The 17,636-nt window shown below is 42.9% G+C and overlaps 1 protein-coding gene across 7 annotated transcripts in view; it reads right to left on the reverse strand.

Moving 5' to 3' along the window:
• The window catches only part of otofa (otoferlin a), a 140,563-nt gene that overhangs the window by 28,932 nt on the left and 93,995 nt on the right, over positions 1-17,636 (reverse strand). For 5 of the 7 annotated variants that reach the window (XM_070543378.1, XM_015947365.3, XM_015947366.3 and 2 more), the window contains exons 14-34: positions 17,403-17,589; positions 17,049-17,272; positions 16,674-16,782; positions 16,362-16,548; positions 16,118-16,238; positions 15,940-16,040; positions 15,463-15,553; positions 12,075-12,191; positions 11,825-11,977; positions 11,324-11,516; positions 10,993-11,117; positions 10,773-10,907; positions 10,083-10,244; positions 8,969-9,040; positions 8,715-8,834; positions 8,474-8,635; positions 8,190-8,352; positions 7,632-7,798; positions 7,415-7,444; positions 7,198-7,335; positions 7,030-7,105 (exon numbers count right to left, since the gene is read on the reverse strand). In XM_070543378.1, the coding sequence (XP_070399479.1) occupies positions 7,030-7,105; positions 7,198-7,335; positions 7,415-7,444; positions 7,632-7,798; positions 8,190-8,352; positions 8,474-8,635; positions 8,715-8,834; positions 8,969-9,040; positions 10,083-10,244; positions 10,773-10,907; positions 10,993-11,117; positions 11,324-11,516; positions 11,825-11,977; positions 12,075-12,191; positions 15,463-15,553; positions 15,940-16,040; positions 16,118-16,238; positions 16,362-16,548; positions 16,674-16,782; positions 17,049-17,272; positions 17,403-17,589 (2,833 nt within the window). The remainder of the gene's footprint in view (positions 1-7,029; positions 7,106-7,197; positions 7,336-7,414; positions 7,445-7,631; positions 7,799-8,189; positions 8,353-8,473; positions 8,636-8,714; positions 8,835-8,968; positions 9,041-10,082; positions 10,245-10,772; positions 10,908-10,992; positions 11,118-11,323; positions 11,517-11,824; positions 11,978-12,074; positions 12,192-15,462; positions 15,554-15,939; positions 16,041-16,117; positions 16,239-16,361; positions 16,549-16,673; positions 16,783-17,048; positions 17,273-17,402; positions 17,590-17,636) is intronic. The other 2 variants (XM_015947369.3, XM_070543391.1) reach the window with 1 other exon arrangement.

A 17,636-nucleotide genomic window follows, 5' to 3' on the forward strand; every position in this document is an offset into this window, starting at 1 on the left:
ATGTCTCAATTTTGGGCAGATTAAGCTACTCTTCCGAACTCTGAGTGTGTTGCATTTTTAGATTTACATTAGCATTAGTCTTGTGCCAGGTGGCAGACCCCTTTTTAAAATTTCTTCAGGACATTTCTAGTTAATTAACTAATACACACACGGCCAGAACACACATATGTTCAACCCTAAATCATGTTACTGAGGTGATGTTGGGGTGATTTCCCTAAATAATTTTCAGGTGACATAGGGGTGAACACACACTTCCCACCAGGGGTGGACTGGCCTAGCTGGCATTCTGGCACTGTCCCGGTGGGCCGCTTAGCTAAGAGCGCCACTTGCTCAACTTGGGCTGACACAGCCCCCCCCCCCCCCCCCCCCCCCCCCGCACAGGAAGCCCACAGGAGGTAACCTGACTCAACAAAAGCTCATATTAGCTCATAAAGCTCCCCAAACCAATTTTTAATTATCCCAATCACAAAGTCTCTGAAAAACAAAGCTCCCAGTAGCTGTAGAGAGCACCAGGCAGAATCTGATCCCCTCCTCGAATGGGTGGCAAACACAAGTCTTTAAAGGCTGTTCTGGTAGGATCCATGGAGAGTCACTCGCCATTGTGCAGAACATGCCGAGTAGCAGGCAGGAGATCTGGAAAGCAGTGTGTGCTGGAGCGCCGCTCTCCAGGGTGCTGATCCTCTCGGAATAGAGTAAACGAGCCTTAAGAGACCATGGGGCCGCTGGACCTTCTCATGATGTGAAAGCAACACCTAGGGCTCGTAACACTAACTAACTAACTAACTACTAACTAACTAACTAACTAACTAACTAACTAACTAACTAACTAACTAACTAACTAACTAACTAACTAACTAACTAAGAAGAAAAGATCATTTTTATAGCACCTCTCAAGATAAAAATCACGAGGCACTTCACAAAAACAAAAAAATGGAAAAATATAAAAACAATTTAGAAAATGATTAAAAATATATTTGAAATCAGCAAAAAATAGACAATTGTAATTAAAAATTTAAAAAAAGAGAGTGAGTAGGAAAGAGGGAAATCAGTGGATCCTGGGGAAGGTGGAATAGGTAGGGATAGCAGAACAAGGAGGGGGTGATGAATGTCACACCAATAACCAACCAACCAACCAACCAACCAACCAACCAACCAACCAACTAACTAACTAACTAACCAACTAACTAACTAAGGAAACTAGACTTCTTTGGTTTCTTGAAAACGTTTTGCTTCTCATCGGAGGAGCTTTGTCAATTCTGACTGGAATATGGGTGAAGTTTATAATCTAACCCAAATTGCCAAAGCTCCTCGGATTAGAAGCAAAACGTCTTGAAGAAACTAGACGTCCATTTGCCTTTATTCAGACCCCTTTAGATCTCCATCATCTGGATGACAGAGAACCTTCACCAGGTAATTTAATGTGGTTTTGGCTTTGTTAAGACTTGGAGTTTGGTGTTTAGTTAAAAGCAGAGCAGACCCATCAGGGTAAGATGTCGGGAATGTTAGACTTTGGGTTGGGAGGTGAACTGGAGCACCTAGAGGAACCCCCCCCCCCCCCCCCATGTAGCACTAGGAATGTACGGAAACAATTTGATTCAGTGATCTGTTTCCTGTCAGATGTTGCTTGTGCTGCATTTTTTCCCCGCCATGCTGGAAGGAGGTACTTCCTCGACACCGAATCACCTACTCACACCATGCAGACATCTTTCTTTTCATAATGCTTCAACCACACCTGACTTTGTACACTAACATGTTATGATTAGGTCCAGTTAAGCATCAACAAGTTTTAAGTTTTACGACCAAGGGACACGGACCTACGCAAACACACAATTTACATCATTTCTCACTTTGCAAGCTTGCTTATTTAGCTTTGACAAGCTTAATTAAACTTACTTAAAAACATCACTGTCAGTACGAGAAATGAAAAGAACATCAGGAAAACAAATTGTAACGTAGAAAAAAATCCACTTTCATTCAGCCGATCACTGAGCACTTCCTTTTCATCGGTCAGACCTCTAACAACTTCTTGAATTTCTTCTAATGAGTCTGAATAACTTTTCTTTTCATTTTCTAACTCCATCTTAAAGTCTTCTGCCTGTTTTTTATGCTAAGTAGATCAGTTTCATACTTAGTCTTTTGTTCCTGGTATAAAACGTTTTTCTGTTCTAACTCTTTCTGAAAACTAATTCTCATCTCTTCAATTGACGTTTCCTTTACAGAGATTTCCTGATTCATTTGTATACTTATTTTCTTCTTCTCAGCGGTCAGACATCTAATAACCAGCTGTTTTTCATCTAATTGGTCTGCATGGATTTTCCTTTCATTTTCTAACTGATTCTTTAAAGTTTCCACCTGGTGTTTTGAGTTAGAAAGCTCAAGTTCATACTTTCCTTTGACTTCCTGGTATAAAACATCTTTCTCCTCTAGTTTTTTCACAAAACTCAGTTTTTCCACTTCAAACATCTCAGAGGCGAGGTGTGCCATCTTATTACTTAATGAATCTTTCTCAGAAACCAAACTTCTGATTGTTTGTTGAGTTTTATCTTTCATGTCTGAATGAGCTTTCCTTTCATTTTCTAACACCTTCTCTAACCACAGTCAAGTCAAAGTCAAAGTCAAAGTCGTTTTATTGTCACTTCTACCACATGTGCAAACATACAGAGAAATGAAATTGAGTTTCAGTACACACAGTTCAGAGATCAGACATACATGGGCAAGACACATAACAAGAATTAGTGACTGTGGTCCTTCGCAACATGAGTCGCACTACCCTAATAGATGAAAAAGGGAATTACATGAGGTTAGGTTGGGGGAGGAAAAAAAGGCATACCAGAGTTACTGCCGGCAAGGTGTAGCTTTACTATGCAAAAAAAAAAAAAAAAAAAAAAAAAACGCCTCAACATATAAGCACGAACATCACAGTTCACAACATGAGACTCCGATAGGGAGGCTGGGACCCTGTTTCCCCAGGGCCGAGCAGCTATGTGTAGCGCTCGGCCAACTGTATCTGCAGGAGGGAGGGAGAAGCGCAGAGCACATTGAGTTTCCTGCAGATTGATGACCTCACTATGCAGAAGTCCACAATCTGAAGGCGGGGGGGGGGGGGGGGGGGTTCCCACAGCATCTGTCTGCATTCCTTCCTTCGTGGGGGGTTGTTGTTGGCAGTTCAAGGGTGCCTTGGCGTCAGATTAGGATAACAAGACTGTGTTTGGGTCAGGCAGAGATAATTTCCCCCTCTGCCTTCAGTCTGTAACTGGTCATTCCAGTCCTTCAGTGAAGCCAATTCGTGTTATTAAACATCTCCACACCATCCGGTGACCCTCTCCGAGATGACATCCAGTTTGCGCACTAACACCGGTAACGCAGCTAGGACATTGTCCAGCTTACGATTCACCTTGAGTAACGTCCCAGTCTGTGAGGTCTCCACCCGGACGGTGCTTTCCATGGGTGCGAGTCGCCCTCCAATCACTCCCGACTTCCCAAATTTCCAGAAAACCAGATATCCTCCCACTCCAATCAGAAGAAATCCAGTGATCATCAGGCGAAATATCCACATATCTTCGACGTCCTCAATGGACAGCTGAGAGAGACATACGACCTTCCACTCCTTCCAGGAATCGAGCATATATCCCGCTGTGTGTGTCCCTTGAGGGCAAGTGGGAGCCCCCTCCTCCGTTCTCATTGTAGAAAAAATCTTAATAGCATTGACTGACCAATTAATTCAATCCATTTCTGAAAAATAGGGATTTCCAGAGGAAATGCAGAGAAGCGCTCTGTAGGCAGACAGGACAAAAAGAGCCTTGGGAAAAAAAGATAAGGGAGCAAAGCAGAAGCGTCTGTGCTCTGTGAGTGCCAGGAAGAGATTCCTGTTTCCTGCTATTAAGAAGGCTAGACCATATTTTTCTTTTCGGTCAAGGTATGAACCATTTTTCTCCTCAAGCGCATTCTGAAAACTCTTTTTCAGTTCTTCTAATGAGGTTTTCAAGACAGACGAATCCTGCTGTATCAGCTGTTCGCTGAGCTCTTGATTTTGGGCAGTCAGATTTCTAATAATTTGTAGTTTTTCTTATACTGAGTCTGAATGAGCTTTTCTTTCTTCTTCAAACTTCTGCTCTAAATATTCTGCCCTTTGTTTAGCGGCGAGGACACTCGTTTCATATTGTTTCACCTGTTCCTGATGTGAAACCTTGAGAGAGTCATAATCCGCTGTCAAACGGTTGAGTAATTTATAAAAAGTAGCCTTTGTGTCACCATGAGAGTCTTCCTCTGTAAGAAATGCCTGTTTAAAATGTTCTGCCTGTTGTTTTGCAGCGAGAACGTTGGATTTTTCTGCAGCTAACAGTTTCTTATGCAAGACCAGATGAGAATCATTTTCTGCGATCATATTTTGAATTATTTCATGACTTCTCCTTGTTTCTTCATGAGTTTTTATCCGTTCATCCAGTTCCAGTTCATTCTTAGAAGAAAGATGTGAATATTTAACACTCATATCTTCATATGAACCTTTATACGTTTCTTGTAAATTGCCGTTAATTTGTAGATTTTGTGGAGATCTTAACTTGCGTCGTGTTTTCTGAGTTCTTCCTTCAGCTTTTCGAACTCTGTCTTCTCGTGACGTCTCAGAGATCTTTCTTTGTGTAGCAATTCGTTGAGTCTAATGATTTCTTGGCACGTATTGTCGCTTTCCATTGGGCCGTTTTTTGCGATCACAACCAGTGATGTGGGTTAGAAAATCTCAGTGTAATCAGATAAGTTAAATTTACTAAATTAAACTATAACGATGGATATCTGTTGAATTAAACAGAACATATAAGCGTGTTCTGTCTGAGATGTTTCACCTCTGAGTGAGTCCAGCAGAATGATGTGATGTCAGCCCAAAGACTCAATAGTAATGTCTGACACCGCGCATGACATCATAAAGCAACAATACAACGACGTAAACATTAGCAGCTTCATTAATTGTGCAAAAATAATCACGGTAATCAGTTCATTTTTGCACAATTAATTGGCCTGCTGTTTTTGCATTTTATTGTTGCTTTATGATGACACCCTAATAAAATTGTTCCAAAAAATAGAAGGGCAGCTAGGAAGAAGGCTCAAAACGATTGTTGCACAAATACCTGATGTAAGTAAAGTGTGTGTGTTTGTTTCTGTTTATTTATTTGGCAGACGCTTTTATCTAAGGCGACGTACAATTGTTAACCTATGGGGCAAGTTGTGATCTGTGGGGGAAACCGGAGAACCTGGAGGAAACCCACGCATGCCTGAGGAGAACATGCAACACCACGCAGAAAGACTGCAGCCAGGTTTCGAACCTGCAACCTTCGTGCTGCGAGGCAACGATTCAATTTAGTTTATTTATATAGCGCCAAATCACAACAAGAGTGCTAACAACTGCCATGCATTGTGTGTGTGTGTGTGTGTGTGTGTGTGTGTGTGTGTGTGTGTGTGTGTGTGTGTGTGTGTGTGCGTGTGCGTGTGCGTGTGCGTGTGCGTGCACAGCTCAGTGGCGTAGTGGTAGAGTGTCCGCCCTGGGACTGGGAGATCGAGGTTTAAATCCCGGTCGGGTCATACCAATGACCCAATGCCTCCCTGCTTGACACTCGGCATTAAAAGGGTTGGATTGGGGGGTTAAACCACCAAATAGTTCCCGAGCGCGGCTGTGTCTGCAGCTCACCGCTCTCCCAGGGGATGGGTCAAATGCGGAGAACAAATTTTGCACACACATCAGTGTGTGACGACTAATGGGACCTTAACTTTATATACATAAATTATAAACTTTTAAAAGCCTTTAACCCTCCCACTGTCCTTATGGGTGACCCCGCGAGGAAAGTTGACCATTGAGCAGGATTGGTGGTTTATCCCTTGAGGTCCACGTGGCTGGGGAGAGGTGGTGCTCACTCCTCACCACTGCCACATGGACCCAAGGGATAAACCATCAATCCTGCTCAATGGTCAACTTTCCTCGCGGGGTCACCCATAAGGACAGTGGGAGGGTTAAACTAGGGGTCTCAATCCATGTTTCTCAAGGGGCCCCATCCAGCATGTTTTAGTATTTTCCCTGCCTTAACACACCTGATGAAGTGGTTGAATCAGCAGGTCATCATGGTTGTACACCACAGCTTTGGAGATTTGCATTATGTGGAGAGTATGTAAGTTCTGGAAACTGCTATCAACTTTCTCACAATATTTTTTCTACTTGTTTATTCTAATTGTAAATTTTGTTTATATTTGTCAGCTTCATGCCCTTTCTTTCCAAAGTGTATACTATTATAAAACCTGTTACTTTCTCAGAGAATTGAAAACATAATTTTGTGTAAACCAGTATACTTCAGGCCAGGGGTGCGCAATCCTGGTCCTCAAGGGCCGCTGTCCAGCAGGTTTTAATTGTTTCTCTGCTTAAACACACCTGGTTTGAATCTGCTGGTGATTAACAGGCTGCTGCAGAGCCTGATGAGCTGCTGAACAGGTGATTCATCCAGGAAGCAGGTGTGTTGGAGCAGGTAAACAGCTAAAACCTGCTGGATAGTGGCCCTCGAGGACCAGGATCACCCACCTCTGGTCTAAAGCCTACTGTTTTAACACAAAATTACTGTATGTACATGATAAATGACCCGCACTTGTATAGCGCCTCTCAAGAGTAAGGACTCCAAAGCGCTTTACACTACAGTGTATCATTCATCCATTCACACGCTCATTCACACGCTGATGATGATGAGCTACGATGTAGCCACAGCTGCCCTGGGGCGCACTGACAGAGGTGAGGATGTACACACACACACATCCATGCACACATATCTACTCAGACATACATCTACACACACACTCACACAAAAATATATCTATACACACAGTCATCTACATTTGCTCTCGCACACACACACACACACACACACACACATTTTCTGACAGGCTTAATGAACTGACCTGCATTGGAATGTTTACCATGTGAAGTGCATTGAGACGACTCTTAGTCATGATTTGGCGCTATATAAATAAACTTGAATTGAATTTGATGGAGGTCAGTACCTGCAGCTTCAGCAGCAATTTCAAGGTCCTCCTTTTCTTCTGCTTCTGCCTGAGCTGCCTCCTGTGCTCTGACGATCTATCAGACCACACAAGAACGTTTTGAGAGTGAACAGTGGTTCTAACCATTGAATTGAGTCAATGAAAAGAGTCAGGAACTGCATTTACAACCTCTTTAAGAGTCTCTATTGAGGCAAAATATTTGGACCACCAGTCCAGCACTCTCTCATCTGTCTCATCATCTTCCTCCATTCCTCCCTTCTTCTTCTTTTTCTTCTTCTTCTTATCTTTGTCGTTCTCTTCTTCAGTCTGTTAAAAGGGCAAAGGTGCTACGACGGCTTTAGTTTTAATTGATCTTATGCACCGGTTCACTAAAGACGATACTCACCGTGTCAACTTTTACAACAGCATCAGATGTCTACGACAGAGGGTGTCACATAAGACAACACAAGGGTTAGTGCACACAGTGGATAGAGCAGGTATGAGTAGCACACTTATAGAGGCAGCTCAAAGGGATGAGACATGAGGCGAGGACTCTAAACAGAGATATAAACACTATAAACTGCAGATTTAGAGTCTTTACGGCCAAAAAACGAAAATCTTACAGCATCCAATTTGACAACAGTGCCCATCTTTCGGATTGAAGAATCGTCCTCCAAGTTGACGATGACATCACCTGCAGGGCGAGAGAAGGTGCGGGAAGAAAGGCTGGGTGAGGGGCGAGGATGGGGACCGCCATTGGTTAGAACCATGTAGCCATTCATTAGCTTAGCTGGAGGAAAGCCGGCAGTAAAGATGGTGGTAGCAGCAGCAGGCAGCAGGAAAGGACAAAACAAGGAGGACGAGGGGGAACCACGCGACGTAGAAACAAGATGGAAAAAAGAGATAAGATTCAGAACGTTGGTTAGAGCAAGGAGCAGGCAGAGAAAATAGCAAAGTCAATAAAAATGTAAACATCATCTTTAGGCACAAAAAAAAGGCTCAGAAAAGGAATTTAGGTTTGAACAGAAGAAAACCTTTTAACACACACTGACTAAGAAGTTGATGACAAGTGTCTTGCTTGCCGTTTCAAGACGATACATTAAATAACAGCGTTAGATCTTACAGGGACAACAGAAAACAAACGTCCCTTCATGATGAATGAGCACATCACCAGTATGTACCTGCATGAGCCCAGTTGTTGGATGTCTTGTCTGGAGGACTGTAGATAAAACGTCTCAGGCAGGACACAGCATGGGTGCCTACCAGGATGTAGCGTCCAAACGCTCTGCAGTCCACCACCCGGATGTTCAGAGGAGGATGGAGGAGCTCATTTTCAGGAAGATCCTGCGACGAAACATTGAGAAAACACTAGCCCATAAATGTTGTGGCTACAGTTAGATTAAACTCTGATGTGTTAACACAACTTTCTAGAGGTTTAAATACCACACCAAAGTGGTGAACTCACCACCTCGAACCATTTCACCAGAGTGCTGAAGTTGGGATTCTTCTTGTAGTTCTGAATGAGGACTGACTGAACTCCTCGACCGGCACACTCGATGTCCACTCGAGGTCGATCCACCTGAGCTAAGTTTATCCTCTTCAAGTCCCTTAATCCCCAGAATAAAACCTGCGAGTGGAAAAAGGAATATCTGCAGTGAGTTAGGGGAATCTACGGCGCTCAAAACGCACAGTCAGAAAAGATTCACCTCTATTCGGTAGCGACTCAGAACTGGCCGTATGCCCAGTGGCACCGGGAGGATGGGGCCACGCTCCGTGTCTGTTGACCCTTCGAGTGGTGGAAGGTCAACCCGGCCCCCTTGACCAATCTAGTGAAGGTGGATCAAAGTTTAATAGTAACATTTGCAGGGACAAACGGACAACTGTTGCAGCACCAACTCAGGCTCAAGTGTGACATGATAGTGAAAGAAAGAAATTTTGAAAAAGTGAGTGAAATGAGAACCTTTATTTGAGGAACAGTAAAGTTGTGGACAGCAATTAAAGCGCGCCGGATCTCCTCTGAATTGAAGGGTTTCTAAAAGCGGCAGCAGAATCGAAAAAGACAGGACAACAGGTGTTTATAGGTATAATATAGAGGAGTGATTTAAGAGGAGAAAGAGAAAAGTGAATGTGCAAATTAGTGTGAAAAGGAAATAAAGGAAAGCCTTAAGTAACACTAAATAGTTTTTCTTTAACTTTAACATTGATTTCAGTAATTGTTGAGTTAGAAACTTGACCAGTTTCACATTTGACACCACTCTGTAGCCCTCTGCTGACAGAAATCTGGACTTGAGTATAGGTGGAGTCCTTTCCTTGCTTTACAGCTGTTAGCTGTTATGTTAGCAGTTAGCTTTTTCAGTTTGCCAAGTGTTAATAAAAACACAAAATGAGGAAAAAGAAGAAGCTTGCTTTTTTCTGTTGGCATCATGGCGGAGCCTGGAAGTAAAAGTGAAAGAGTAATTTCTGGAGATGAAGCAAAGAGCCAAAACCAGAGTGAACATCAGCGCGGCCTACGCTAGTTTAAGGGAGATAAAGGAGGCTAAAAAACATGGACTGATGGTGACCTGGCTTTGTTGTTACTGGACTTGTAAGTAATAGTATTTGTTGTCCAACAGTTAGGATGTTTTGTGGTTTATTTTAGTATTAGCTCTAGCTACAGCAGGCTGCTGCAGGGTTGTTTACGACAGCTGTAATTCCACTTTCAACCAGTAGGGTGGAGCAGCAGGAAACTGCTCTTTAAGACGATGGAAGATTTTTTTTAGAGAACAATCCATGAATTATATATTTATTTTTTACAAAATATTAAATATCCAATTCTAGAGGCCGGCACTCTTCCAACGTCAGCTCTGATTCCTGGTAGAGCATATTTCAGTCCCATATTTAAACTCATGAGAAACATGAAACACTTTGACTTATTACCTAACTTACCACATATCACTAATATAAATATTACAAAACAATTAAAATAACTGAATAAATCACAGCTCTCACAAAGAAAATGAAACTGTCTTATTGCTCTTCCTTGGTTTAGACACAAAAGTGTTGCATAATCACAAGTGCTGTGTTGCATTTGTTACCTGCAGCAGCTCAAACGCAGCCAGCAGCTCGCCAGCGGTGCAGTTCCCTCTGTAGATCTGGTAGTACTCCAGCTGTGGGGGGAACCTGGGGGGCCCGTAGTGCTCGTCACACATCTTGATGGTAGGCTTTGCAAAAGTCCGACCTATGAACTCTGCCTTACCCTGCACACCACATGGTGGGACAACAGCAAGCAAGAGACAGCGTGCATGAAAAAGGGAAGGGCGGGTTAGACACAGGTGTGGGAGGTGCAGTTAACAAAAACAGCCTTTTGGTGTCAAAAGTGGTTCAAGATTGCAAATTAATTCATTGCTGAAATGCTTTTGAAAGAGAATCGTTAGAAATACACAACTTTACAGAAAGAATACATCTCTGACTAGCTTTGGAAATATTTTCACTTTTGATTTTTGTGGGATAACTACGGAAGTGTTAGAAAGCTCTCTGGAGGAGAGAGTATGTGCACATTTCTCCTACATTCTCCAAATGTATGCACATCTCTTGCATGTTTACACTCTATCGGAACACAAATAAGGCCAAAAAATAAAAGTTCAAAGGGCAATGTGATGACAGGCACGGGTGAGCAGACAGTAGGAACACAAGGAATAAAAATGCAGAATATATTTAGATTTAAAACATCACTAGGTTTAAATAGTGTTACACAAGTACTTTCAGCATGCAGCGTCTCATCCTACCACAGTGTCCTGGTCAAAGATTTCAACCACAACGATTGGAGGGTCGTCTCTCAGCTCACTGGCCTCTCCGAACAGCTCCACGTCGTCAAACACCAGCAGCTGGTCCCAAGTGGGGCAAAGAGTCTCGCTCAGAATCTGCAGCACACACAGACCCACTTTTCTTTACATGCAATCAATACAAACTCAACACACGTATCCGATTTACACAAAATCCTGTTACCTCGGTAACCTGGCTGTGTGTGGAGAAGAAGACGCGGGCGAAGGGGTCTGAAAGCCCACTGCTGTCAGCGGCAAACAGACTGCGAGCCTGGTACATGTGGGCTCTCAGCTGGAACACCTGCTTCACTAATAAACACATAAATATTACTTCACATCATGCAAAAAATACTTATTTAGTTGACCAGATTTAAAGTTATTGGTGAGAAAATCCTAACCCTAAGCCAAGGCAAGTTTAAACTTGCCAACATAAGAAACATTTGAATTCATCCTACACGTGAGAGTCAGGCTGCTAAGCCAGTAGGATGTTTCCTCATTTGTTACCAACTACTTACTGTTGTAGGCGAGGCCAACAGGGGGCACAGAGTGATGCCCGGAGATAGTTTTGGCAGCTTTAATTTCCTCAAAACCATTCGGGAGACCACTTAGGAAGTCTTTTCGTTGCTTGTTGAGGCCGAGCCACAGATATAACTCCAATTTAGCCTGAACTGTCCAGCCTGCAGGACCAAATCCTTTCTTACCAGGCAGCTGTGGACACAGGTTATATCACAAATGAGTGTCTACTGGAAGCTGCTGATGACTGAAAAGCATGAATGGATGCAAAAGCTGCGGTTATCAAGTCAGACATGTTTTATGACCAAATACATTAAATAATAATAAAAAAAACTGTGCATGTTTATTCACCTTGAACTTTTAAATAAACTGTATTCCTTTCATTATTTAAGTACATTCCTGATAAAATTGTCAGGTCTTTTATTTTGAAGGTATAAAAGTTATCAAAGTTCTCCTGTTAGAGGCTGAAGGAGAGAGGAAGAGTTATGGAGTGATGATGACACCTTGAGAAAGACAGCTTTGACTTTCCCGCAGTCTTTGCCTGTTTCTTCATCCACTGTGGAGTGCAGGATGTCTTTGGAAGGAATACGGGCGTAGGCGATGCGCTTGTTGTTGCTCATCATCCAGATGAACACATCTGGGATGCTGTGCTGAGGCTGGTTAAGAATAAAAGCAAAAGCATTCTTTTCATCACAAATCCCTACAACATCATTTTCTCTCTGATCTCAAACACGTGGTTAAGATTTTCGTCACCTCGTCAGCGAGGAAGCGAAGCCTCAGCAGGAAGTTCTGCGCCAGCTTGAGTTTATCTTTCACCGTGTTTTTCTTCACCTGTGTGCGGATCTGCTTAGCCTGCTGTCCCATGGTGTCCTTCAGGAAGGGAAAGGAGTACTTTTCATAATGTCACCCGTAATATCTGTTTATAACTCCAAAGGCTAGCAATAAGTATTTTATGGGAGTATCCTTGTGCCTAAATGATCAAGAAATACTAAAATCAAGAATTTGAAAAGGAAAAAAACATTTTTGAGAAAACAAAAACATAGTTTAAAAAGTAAAACTTGCTAGCTGCTAAACATTTCTTCAAACTAATAATGAAGACTTACAACTTTCTTTCATTTTCATTCATTCTCGCTGATCAGAGCTTTGCTCACTTCCAACTTTGAAGTTGCGCTTCCTGACTCCCTCCAGTGCGATCCCTGTTTGAACTTCTGGCACAACCCTCTTGGGTGGGTGGGACTTCTGAGAAGTCCTTTCCCATTGGACAGTGGTTTCTTGAGTGACAGGTCCATAACCGGGAAGACATAGCCTCCAGGACTTTTTCCCCACATGAGTAAACATTTTGTTTCTGTTGTGTCTAGTGTAAAGTGAGTATAGAGCTCCGGGAGTTGACGTCACTTTTCCCGGCATGCAACAGTTCAAATCGAAACGGCGCCATATTGGCATGCAGAAGCCGGCAGCTGGACTATTTGTTATTGTCCAAAAACTCAATCAAACGGGAAATATGGTAGATTCCTGTTGTGCCCCAGGATGCAGAACAGACGCGGACGACATAAGGAATGAGCCATCTACAGGATTCCCCAAGATCCGGAGTGCCGCAAACGTTGGATCAAACAATTGTAATAAAACGCGCTAGTGACCGGGCGAAAATGAAACTGTGGGATCCCGAGAGTAAAGGATTTCGCTTATGCAGCGACCACTTCATGTCAGGTACTTAAACCAACGTTTCCTCAACTGTGTATGGTGTTTATTTTAAATGCTTTTATTACGATTCATAGTGGACTTCCTAAACTTATTTTGGTGTGGCTTTTTCTGTCTTAATACTCATAGCAGCAAGTAAACATCACGTAAAACGTTGCCTCGTGAGTTCTGCGTGCTGCCGTTTCCGTGTTTTATGATCACAGCAATTAACCGGCTAAGCTGTATTTAATTTTTAAGCAATGGTTGATCAATTGTCAGATCACACACCGAGACTACTTACGTGTAAATCTGTTATTTGTCCGTCCATCCATCCATTTTCATCCGCGTATCCGGAGTCGGGTTGCGGGGGCAGTAGCATGACTTCCCTCTCCCCAGCCGCCGGAGCCAGCTCCTCCGGGTAAATCCCAAGGGGTTCCCCGGTCAGGTCCGGTGTTGTGCCGGTAAGAAGCCCGCTCCGACATCTTCTGGCGTTTTTAAAAAGTATCCCAGGGGCACGGTAAGGGTCGGAGATGTTTAGTCTATTTAATTTCTGACTATATAAAACGATTTCTTCTGTTTTAAAGTGTGAAGTAAACTCCGACGAAGTAAAATCCAAGCGAATCCCGTTCATGTTCATGGTTACATCCATGTTTGTTTACCTTTTTTGCATGCCAAAATGGCGTCCACTAACTGAGAGTCACGTGGGGTCCGGAGCTCTATTAATGACATATTTGATCTTTTCTTGGGCACTCTTAGTTAAAATCTGTAAATTAAGCCAGGGGATACTTTTTAGGTTAGCTTTGACCAGACGTTAGATAACTAGCTTAATGTACGGACTGTTAAAGTAGCCAAAGTGCTAGCCTACTAGCCTAGTGAACTAGACCAAATTCTTGCTTTGCAAAGAATGGTCTAGGCATGCTCCATTGGAACCTCCGCAGCTCCTACCAGGACTCTGGCTAGCCAATCACAGCTCTCTAGAGGGGTTTCAAACACATAAAGAGCTGTGAGTGGTCCATAATGGTGGGCTAATCATAGTGCTCTATCTGCTTAGTGAACAAATCACAGAGCTTTATCCGCTTTATGGACCAATCAGGGCACTCTATATGCCTGGTGGGTGGGATGATGCAACAGAGTGAAAGAAGAGTATGTCACATTCATTGTCCAGTGGAATGCGGAGATCATTTGAAAGACAACGGTAGAACCCGCCCCACAACCGAGAGCCGTCAATGGAGCATGGCCAGACTAAGTTATACATTTATTTAGTCTGGCTTGCCAGGCTACTAGCCTACATGACTGAAATGACACCATCTTGCATAATTTTGTAGTTTCTCTTCAGTCCCAGTGTGGGCTGAGTAGAGAAGACTGAAAATTTCTCATTTTGATTGATCACCCAGTGACCAGAGGAAATGCAGACAATAATGTTATTGCATGTGCATGTGCTCGTTTGTCTGTATCTCATCAACCAAAGGTTTGATTTTATTGAAACTTTAAGAAATTAGCCTTTGGAAATACTTCTACAACTAGTTATATTTTAATGTCGATCCCATTTAACACTAGAACTCCCAGGGAGCTGCCAATGGTTTTCTGTGTGGCTGTATGTGTTTATGATTTCATGGAAAAGTCAGCGATTGTTCATATGTTTATGACGTATATTAATGATTGTTTCAGGTGTTGTTGAGGTTTTGTGCACGCATGTGTATCTGCTAGTGTTGAAGGTGTTTTAGAGAACAATAGGTACGCATGACCACTTCCTTCATAGCACCCTCAATAGAAAGACTAGCTCCTTCATAGCACCTGCAGAAAAACATTTCTGTAGCCGCCACTGGCGGTTGGGGGTCGCCGCACATTTGCTACGTCATTTAACATCTTCCTCGTTCGCTGTTTGTAGGACAGACAATTACCGCAATATTACTACTATATTACTACTCTGCACAGATAATGGCTACATTTACAAATGAAAGGCAGCTAATTGTCAGTGATTCAGTTGTGATTTTCAAACCAAGGAGCCATTTGGCTACCTCTGGTAGAGCTGAGGGGGTGTGAAAATCCTGGTAGTTCTAGTGTTGAGACAACTGACACGGCTAATAAATGTTAGCGTACATAAAATTACTGTAACTTGGTTCATTTTAAAGACTTTTAAACCAACATTTGATGATTTCAGCAAAGAATCACTCCTAATATCAGAGGTCTTCTTGCTACATGAACAAAATGAATATTTGTACCAAAGGGAGCATGAAGGATGAAGACTGTTTCACAAATGTATGCAAACGTACTGCAAGTTACAATTAATGTGGAAATGTAAAATTCTGTTGAAGCAATTAATCTTTTAGTTTGGCATTTATATCAGCTTCCAGCTGTTTAATCACTACAGCAGAGAGATTAGAAGCTTAATGGCTCCAGAACAGTCTCTTTGGGCCTCTTGGTGCTTTTTGTTTCTTGTGGGTTTATGAGGAATGAATCATACCATCTCTCTCATGCAGGACTTGAGTCTCTCTCGATCGAGTTTGGTTCTGCCTGCTTGGTTTACATCCTTGTTGGCAAGTGTCACGAACCGACTGTAAAAACAATATTAAAGTGGAAGAAACAAAGAGCTGGAGACGACACCCGTGAGTAGTGTACTACTTTAACTGAATTACAAAACGACTATGAGACCATTACAGGGAAAAAAAATAAACACAACTGCTGAATGCTTTCACAGTGACATCATTAAGGAATGTGTTTGCCTGCAAAGTACCGCAGCCTGAGGATGCCTCAGGGGAAGCGGACTGACTTAATTATGAAAAGTTATTTTTATGATCACAATTCAAAACAAAACCAGCTCTTAAGTGTCAACGAAGATTTGTGGCACTTTTTCTGGCATTACCTCATTAAAAAAAGAGCATGCTACTGTTCAAATTGTCATCTCTGATACATAATAAAAGTTCATTATTGTGCCAATTACCTGCAACCGACACTGAGCTCCTCCAGCACTCCTCTGAGCCTGCGCTCTGGAAAGGCCTTCTCTGTCTTAATGATCTCTTGCACATCATTCAGACCCTCTTCCTGGTGGGGACACAGAGAAATGAGTGGTGAAAGTGCCTGCTGGTTTAAAAAGTCTTGTTGGTGAGTGACCTACTGACCAGCTTGTCTGCGAGCTTATCCATCATGTTGGAATTATAAAGTCGTCTTCTCTGGTCCTGCCACCAGCTCTTGATGTAAACACACGGCTTCTTTTCAAAGTAGGGAAGATGGAAGTAGTTTCTGGAAAAATCCAGGTAGGGTCAATGTTTTCATTTTGTTTGACACTCCTGTTTTCTTATCACAATGAGAAAACCTAGCTGGTTTACACGTTTCCCTTCTGTTTCGTGACCCCTGACCCCAGACCTGTCAGTGATGAATGGCCTCATGGGCGGCGTTGACGACACGGATAGAGCGTCCCCCTCCTCCTCCGCCTCGTCCTCGCTGGAGTTCTGGATCAGCTCATTTTCCTCCTCCGCGTTCTCCCCCTCTTTCTTTCTCTTCTTCAGCGCAGAAGATTTACTCACGCCATCTATCTGGTTGCCATAGTTACCTACGCCACAGCAGGTCCAGAGAGTACAAAAGGGTTAGAGCAGCTATTGATTTCTGTTTCTCTGTCATGCACGTTGACTTGAGGTGTGAGGGTCAGTGTTACCAAGGTTAAGAAAAAATGTCTACCCAGTGTGATTTCAAAACTGATAGGTTTGTCGCCGATCTTCCTGTCGATCATGGTCGCTTCGAGGAAGGAACCAAACAGGAAGAACTCTTCCATTTTCCCCGTGGCACTCTGATGAAATAATAAAAAAACAGATCAGGATGTTTTCGTTTGGATTCTGACCCAATCTGTGTGACACTTTCTAAACTAAAAGACCTTAAATAGCAACAGTGATTGCTTCTGATTCCTTCAAAGAGAGTTTAATTTAATGTATGGCCATTGGCCACACAGTGTAATAGCCCAAAGTGGGTTTTGAGGTTGCAGAGCTTTAACAGCTTTGCTCCGATTTCCCCAAGCACACACAACAAAAAGAGTTATTACTGAACTATTGCTCTTACCTCTGAGATGTTAGAAACCATCTCCACTTGAACCTCGGATGAGCTCATGAAGTCAGGCGATGTGGTGTCCAGCATCTCCACAGCTACAGAAAGCAGGAGGCGCGCTCTGAAGGAAACACCTTCTCCGAGTCCCTCGTTCAGGTCCTGGTGCTCGTCCATCAGTGTGTACTGCCGGGTGGAGCCGTACATGTTGACCCAGGCCGGACCCAGAGTGGGTAGGAACCCTTATCAGGTTTAAAAGGGAAATAAGAAAATAATAAATCAATCTAATCAATAATTACTTGATTTTATGGATTTTAAAGGTAATCACTGCTGAAAAGACAATCAGCTTCCACACTGCCCTTTAAACAGTACCTTTATCGCCATCATTTGATATCTTGCGTAGATCGATGAAATGGGTCCCTATGGCGACGTCGTTGACCTTATCTGAGTCTCTTATTTGGACCCTGATTCTTTTGCAGAGTGGAGGAAACAGCTCTGTGAAGATAACCTGCTCATTCCAGATAGGTTCATAACTGCTCTTCTGGACTGACGTCTTCCCCTGGAGACACAGAGAGGAGAAAACCCGCCATGGTCATTGGTTTTTGT

This window comes from Nothobranchius furzeri, chromosome 2, assembly GCF_043380555.1.
Source record: "Nothobranchius furzeri strain GRZ-AD chromosome 2, NfurGRZ-RIMD1, whole genome shotgun sequence".
NCBI lineage: Eukaryota > Metazoa > Chordata > Actinopteri > Cyprinodontiformes > Nothobranchiidae > Nothobranchius > Nothobranchius furzeri.